This window comes from Fopius arisanus, unplaced genomic scaffold (assembly GCF_000806365.1).
Source record: "Fopius arisanus strain USDA-PBARC FA_bdor unplaced genomic scaffold, ASM80636v1 scaffold00083, whole genome shotgun sequence".
Lineage (NCBI taxonomy): Eukaryota > Metazoa > Arthropoda > Insecta > Hymenoptera > Braconidae > Fopius > Fopius arisanus.
The window spans coordinates 98,962-105,903 of NW_011887822.1; the positions used below are offsets into that span (position 1 = coordinate 98,962).

Genomic DNA, 6,942 nt, shown 5'->3' on the forward strand with positions numbered 1-6,942 from the left:
TCAACCCCTCCACGTGCAAATGTTGGTACACTGCAAGTGACAGATTACTCGATGGAATTTCGCATGGGACAACGACCAGTCGTCCATTTTCTGGGTCAAACCACCAGTTTTTTTTATCCAACTCATTTACATTAGGTCAAGGGGAATTGCCCCACCACTCACAACCCTCTTTCCGTTTTCCAACATTTTTCCATTCAAATCCAATCACAACTCCAATAATTAGAGAGAATTTTTTTTATAAAGAGTTAATCAATTTCTAAATAAAAAGGGAATGCCATTTTTTATCGGAACAATCGACTGGATATTTGGTGGGAGTTCGTCATGCGATGGAGCATTTACTGGAAAAAATGATGAATTTGTGGTGAGAGGAATGTTTTTGTTGGGAATTGATTGAAATGGGAGAAGGGAGAATATTGCAAAGACTGACGTCTCTGTATTCTCTGTATTTCATCTCAGTCTACCACGATTTTTAACTCACCTGGATATTGGTATCGCGATCACGAGTGGAAATTGTATATTTCTACCCCCGCCTGTAGAATATTGGCGATCCCATCACGTCTGACGAGACGTGGGTATTTTTACTTAAGAAAATCCTCCGTTGAATTTTTCTCATTTTTTCCTGAATGCTTCTTTGCATTTGAATGCATGAGACTCGTAACGTCACCCATAATATTATTCTTTAATGATACCATTATTCTGCGAACATTAATGAATAAAAAAACAGCATCTGCCGTCAACAATTATTATCTCAATTTTATTGACGAAATGATTATCTCCGAGTGGCAAAAAAATACGGGAAGGACGGAGAAGGTTAGCGATCGTTTTATTGTCTTTCATCAGCGTTTTCTTAACGACTGCTCTACAGCATGCAATTTATCTCATGAAAGATAATAATTAAACCACAAAAACCTCAAAAGAAGGCAGACAAAAAGAATGAAAAAAAGATAATCTTTGGTGCTACAGGATGAAATTACCAGAGGAATGATCAAAAAATCATATATTCTTTTCCAATATAAAACAATATTTTACAACTACACCTTAAACAAATTAGTACAAAATTTTCCACCGGCTGACACTTGTCACCGTCTCATCAGAGACTTCCACCACAACTCCAGTCACTCCTCGATCCTCACGTCATATTCCAGACGAATCGCGTACCAAAGACCAAAGTAAAAATCCTGAGGAGCCATTTCCCTCACCTTTTCACCGAATTCTGACTCCTCTGCATTCTCCTCTTGGCTTCTAGCTTCATCTTCGCCTCAATCCTCTTCCTCTCGATCTCCTCAGGTGTACAGAGAGTCTGACTCCTAGCAGATCCACTCGCCACAACATTGCTACCATCGTCTCCTACCCTTAATCTGTCAAAATTGTTAATTCCACAGTTACTGTTTTCCTTGAAATAATTTGGTCGAGCAATAGCAGACTGAGTCCTTCTCAAATCCGTCAGAGTACTTACGGATGAGCTTGTCTTACCGCCTCTAGACCCCACCCCAATCCCCGAACAACTAGCCATCGAACTTAATCTACTAGATGTATCAAAACTGGAGTCTGAACGATTTCTAGACTTGAAAAATCTCCGATCACTTCCGTAAGGCATTTGACTGGACCTCTGAATTCCATCTGATGTACCCTGGACTGGGGCCCTCCCCTGGAAGCCCCTCCCCAGTCCCCTGGTATCAGTCTCTGCTCTCGAATTAAAATTACCACCTCTTGCCTCTGATTTCTCCAATTTCCCAAGTTTCCCGACTTTTTCCGATTTTCCTGCTGTCGTGTCCTCGTATTTAGACGCCTGTGCACAGGCAGCTTTCACCAGATCATCGAAGGAATCATCAGGGAAGTCGATATCATAGAGATCAAAGAGCTCAGAGGCCTTGAACTCCTGTGAAACTTCTTGATTAATCCTCGAATTTTTATCAATGGGCTCTGACTTGTGCTTCTTGAACCTTGAGGGAGTGGACACTGGAGATTTTCTGACATCTGCAAGAGGAACTTCCTTTGGTGGACCGATGTTGAGCTTCGCCTCGATCTCCTGGGAGCACCTGAGCATCGTTTCCTCGTTGATGGAGTCGTTGAAGAGGTCCTCCAGGCTCTCCCTATCCTTCTCACCACTCTGATTAACTGGCGGATCCTCCAGGATATCTGATATTATTATCACATCGTCCTCCAGGTCGTCGTCGTCGAAAATTATCTCATCGGATATTCCGTTCAGCTCAACGTTCTCTGCCTCGTGGGATTCCCTCGTCTCGATCTGAGCTGTCAACGCCAGGAACTCGTTCTTCCACTTGTCGATGCTCGAGCTATCCTCTTTTTTTATTATTCGTTTTTTGAAGGGCTTGTAGACCAAGGGGGAATTGGAGGTTCGCTTCTTGTGGACGATTCTAGTACGTTTTGGGGTGCTCGAAGACTCTGGCCTCGATTTTTGTTTTGTTTTTGTCTGGGGACTCTGCCAGTCCCATGCCACCTCGTTGTTCGTGTCCTGGGTCAGGAGGATCGGCGAGGAACGGGCTTCCTGGGTCTGGGACTCTTGAGACACCGTCTGCGGGGCTTTTTGACGCTTTGGTGTACTCTCCTCTGAACAACGGTCTTGCTTTTTTTCTGCTAGCAATCCACTCTCTGAAGAAGACGTTCATTGTTAGAGAAATTATAATTAGTGGATGGAAAATAATTGAATTGATTTAGGGGATTGCCTCATTTTTTAATCCATGATTTACCTTCGATTCGAATCCTCCTGCCCATCATCAACGAATTCTTAATATTTATATTCATCTTTGTATGATGGAATCTCGAAGCTGGTTTTTTTCTCTAGGTTAGTTCAAACTTATCTCTCGAAATTTCAGAGATTCTTCTCTCATTCTTCATTCACAACTCGACAGTTTACGAAAATCTATCACCAGGTGGTTGAATAGTGTGAGGACTGCTTGTAAAACACTTTTTTCTTATTTATTTATGCGAGGATTGACACTGGATAAACAATTTATAACTGTCAGTGACGCAATGAGCTGTCGATTCTGTTTTATCTGTTGAGGGGATGGAGATTTCCTGATCTCCAGTCTCTCCAGAGAGAAGACATAACCTCAAAATTATAATCAAAAGTGAACAAATGAAGTGAAGTGACGGATAAATTAATAAAAAATCAGTGGAATTAATCGAATTAGAATTTTTAAAATGAAGATAGAATTGTACAACCAAATCGTTGCAGATATAACGAATTTCAAAGGACTGAGCAGAGACTGCGCTTACATGTTGATACATAAATACACAGAGTAAGAATAATTATAAATAATTAACAATAATGAGCAGTGATTCTTTCACCAAAGTTGACATTAAAATCTCAACATCGTCTTTCAAAAGATGGCAATTTCCCACTTATCAAGAAATAAAATATTTGCAGTGTCCCCCCAACAGCAATTCACGGTATCGTGTCCTCAGAAATGCAGCTGAGGGCAATGCGGTGCCGAGGAAGACTGCATTCCTCGCAAATGGATTACTTAAAGATGTACAGAAAGGAGTGTAAAGATCCCAAAAATCCCCCAGGTGTAATTCTGCGAATGGCTGTGGCACGTAGTTTTGGCCCAGCTCTTTTAGCACGTGTAATCCTGGAGAAGCACCTCCTGGAGTCGAATCCCCTGATCACACGAACAGATGTCTCACAGTATATGAAAGACACAACGAAAATAGAGGATCCCAGACTGGCACACGAGATCTACCTCTGTATTTTGTACGACGACAGAAATGGAATGATATCAGACACCTTCTGCAACTCCATCGGGTACGAGTACGAATTCAAATTGCAGGAATTCCTGAAGGAGAGGAATATCCCGTACCTGACGGAGGATAAGCTGAAGCAGAATGGATACGATAAGACTCCAGATGTCAAACTGGAGCTTCCTATCGCTGTTGATGGATTTATCGTCAATTGGATCGAGTCTAAGGCGCGATTTGGCACTCCAATGATCCACCGGACCCACTGCAAGGAGCAGTACCTCAGCTACTGGAACAGATTTGGCCCTGGACTCGTTATCTACTGGTTTGGATTTGTCGACGACATCGTGGAGCCTACAGAGAACAGATTCATCATTCTGGATCATTTTCCAGAGAATATTACGTACATGGATCCTCTGGCTGACGTGGATTATAAATTCGAAGAGGATTAATCCTCGGTTTTATTTCTTTTTATTGATTATAAACAATTGTATAGTTTGAATGATTCTTGACAGTTTTTATCGTAAAATGGACTTGTAGTGCTCTAATAAAAATTCTACAATACTTCGCAGGTGTTATTTTACTTATTATTTTTTTGTCATGACAACGAATTGATTGGTCGAAGCCACAGAACTTCCCCATAAGTCTGAAATCCCCTCTATTTTATTCCCCATTTAATTGTCGAAAGTATGAGTGAAGGAATTAATATTCCAAGGCAAGAGTCTGAGGTTATTCTGGAAGAAATGGAGAAAATAGAAAAACTTGACGCGTCAATTCGTGAATTAGAGCTACAAAGAAAGGTATGACTGATTTTTTCTGGTGAGAGGAGAGATCAGGAATATTTATTTCGATTACAGAAAGGAAACGAGGAGCTCTGCAGAGAGCAATCACGGAATCGTGAGAGATTGAGGGATATGTTATTATCAGGTCCGTCAGAATCAGAATTTCTGTCCTCAAGTACAAGAAAATTTCTCGATTTACACGAGAATAAAATTGAGGCAGACCCTGAAGACGATTGTGAAGAACACATCGACATGACGGACGAAGAAAAAAAAAGAATCGAAGACTTGCTGAATCGCCAGGATTCCCCTCATAACCCAGAGTCAAGTCCCTATTTCATCAACGAGGACATGCAAAATATATTGAACAAACATTACAAAGACGAATCCATTGAATAGAAAAATTATAAGACTACAAATTCTTGTCTTTTTTCTTTTTGTCGGAGATCGTGTATTTGTCGTAGCTCTTGGTGGGATCAAAGGGTTCCCATCGGCTAGCTGGGAAAATATGTTTATTCCTTTCGTACCAAGACCTGAAACATAAACGAGAAATTCAATCAAAATCACTGATTTTTGATAATTTTTCAATCGATGAAGGGAAAGAAATGATTCTTCACTTGCCTCAACAAGACTTTACCAGCATGGGACTCCTCTGTCTCCACCGAGGCGTCGTGCACCATCCTGATATCATCGTGAACGTCAAAAGTGAAGAGAGGGCCACTCTTGCCCCTCGCTTTCGTAACGATGAAGTCGTAGAACGTGTAGTGATGAGGCAGAATCAAGTCCTCCTTGACGTACATCAGTTGATCAGCCATGACTGTCTTGAGTTCACTGAACTCTCGTCTGAGAACCTCCAGACACCGTTGGAGAAGCTGATAGATCGAGTTACCTGCCAACAGTGCGAACTAGTGCCCGTTAGTGACGTATTCTATTACTGGAATACCCGAAAACTATTGATTTTAGAAAAAAATGTCAAAAGACATTTCTTCTCGAGAATTTAATCAGCTACAAAAAAGTCCTTCCAACCTTCCCCGATAAGGCCACAGATTCCGAGATAAAACGATAAATAGTAGGAGAAAAATCTTAAGGTCGAGTTATCTCGTATAATTGTCAGCTAAACAATAATAAACCTTTACCTTTCTTCATGGTGACACTTCTCCTGTGTCCAGAGCCATCCCAGTAGCTGAAAGTGATCTCGATTTCCTCCTCCTTGAGTGCATTCTGCTTCATAGCCCATTCCTGCCTCAACTCCTCTCTCAATTTGTTTTCCTCCTCCTCTCTCTCCCTGTCCCTCAGGAAACTCGTGTCCACGTGTGGATTTTTCTTGATTTTCTTGACAGCTGGGACTCTCTCATCCTCAGAATCATCCCCAGTGATCTCTTCATCTTCTAGATTGAAAGACAGTGCCTGAATTTGCTTCTTCTGTTTATTTTTCTCTGCCTGTTTGGCTGCAAGTGCTCTTTCCTTCTCCTGCTCCTTCTCTTTCTCCTTTTGCGCTAATTTTCGCTCTCGTTCTTTGACAATATTCTCCTGTTTGGCTTTCATCTCATTCAGGGTCACCAGACCTATCGTCGAGGTTTTCAATTGCTGCTCCACTGCATTGTAATGAGTGGCAAATTTATTCTCGATGTTGTGAATTTTCAAGTCATCCTCTATTTTCTTTTTACGGAGTTCTATTTCCTGTTGGGCAATTTCTCGCTTCTTCATCAGCTGCATTGCTCTTCCAGCCTCGCTGGCTGCCCCTTTGTAGTGCGCCATTGTTTATTTATTTATTATGAATCGAATTTTTAATTAATTCCAGATTTTTCTCCTTTTGCACCCGGAATTCAGGGGCTTCCGGTAATCCTTTATTTTTTTAATTCCAGTAGGAAATTGATATTTGTTGATGGGAATATAACCTTCACATCCAGGAGTGTATAATGGCAGGAAAATATTTTTTTTTCCTTCAGTTTTTGCACTTTCGCGGTGGTTCACTGTCTGTTGGTTTCGCGAAATAATTGAACACTTGATTGCAATGCAAAATTGTTATTTAAGTCGACAAAACGAGGAAAATATCGTAAAAACCCCGTAAATGTCAAACAGCGCGAACAGTCCTATTTTTTTTTTGTTCATGCGCCGCTTTTTTGCGCAGGGGGCAGGATGGCGGCCGAGCTGTTGCAGCGGGATTTCGGTTTGGCGTTCGGCGTAGGTGTTTTCGGGAAAAAAAGGGTAAAATTATCAAATAAATTACAATTAACGGTTACATAATGAAATAATAAGAGCCAGGAACAATTTTATCATGAATTTGGCGATGATTTTGCGAAAATACGAGCATAAAGCACAATTGAATTTCAGACAGCCAGAAATTTTCGTTGCTCCCCCACAAAATTCTATTTTGAGATATAAAATGCCGCCAGCTATAGAATTCTTGAAAAAAATCCTGCAGAATTAATTTATTCATGATTTAATGAGACAAGTCAAT

General features: G+C 41.0%; 3 protein-coding genes across 4 annotated transcripts; 1 reads left to right on the plus strand and 2 right to left on the minus strand.

The window, feature by feature from the left end:
• Positions 1–982: 982 nt before the first annotated feature.
• LOC105270271 (uncharacterized) lies at positions 983–2,899 on the minus strand. 2 transcript variants are annotated; one of them, XM_011311105.1, is made up of 3 exons: positions 2,712–2,899; positions 1,457–2,613; positions 1,249–1,358 (listed from the first exon to the last, which is right to left on the minus strand). In XM_011311105.1, exons 1-3 carry the CDS (start codon positions 2,764–2,766, stop codon positions 1,335–1,337), a joined length of 1,236 nt encoding a protein of 411 aa, XP_011309407.1. In that variant the 5' UTR covers positions 2,767–2,899; the 3' UTR covers positions 1,249–1,334. The 2 variants fall into 2 exon arrangements, with proteins under 2 accessions (XP_011309406.1, XP_011309407.1); XM_011311104.1 differs by having other exon boundaries at positions 983–2,613.
• Positions 2,900–3,048: 149 nt separating this feature from the next.
• On the plus strand, positions 3,049–4,269 carry LOC105270272 (uncharacterized protein C15orf41 homolog). Its single transcript, XM_011311106.1, has 2 exons — positions 3,049–3,263; positions 3,392–4,269. The coding sequence occupies exons 1-2, from the start codon at positions 3,166–3,168 to the stop codon at positions 4,152–4,154; spliced, it is 861 nt and encodes a 286-aa protein (XP_011309408.1). The 5' UTR covers positions 3,049–3,165; the 3' UTR covers positions 4,155–4,269.
• A 547-nt stretch (positions 4,270–4,816) lies between these two features.
• LOC105270273 (protein FAM50 homolog) lies at positions 4,817–6,588 on the minus strand. The gene is made up of 3 exons (XM_011311107.1): positions 5,618–6,588; positions 5,103–5,370; positions 4,817–5,014 (listed from the first exon to the last, which is right to left on the minus strand). The coding sequence occupies exons 1-3, from the start codon at positions 6,237–6,239 to the stop codon at positions 4,894–4,896; spliced, it is 1,011 nt and encodes a 336-aa protein (XP_011309409.1). The 5' UTR covers positions 6,240–6,588; the 3' UTR covers positions 4,817–4,893.
• Positions 6,589–6,942: the final 354 nt, after the last annotated feature.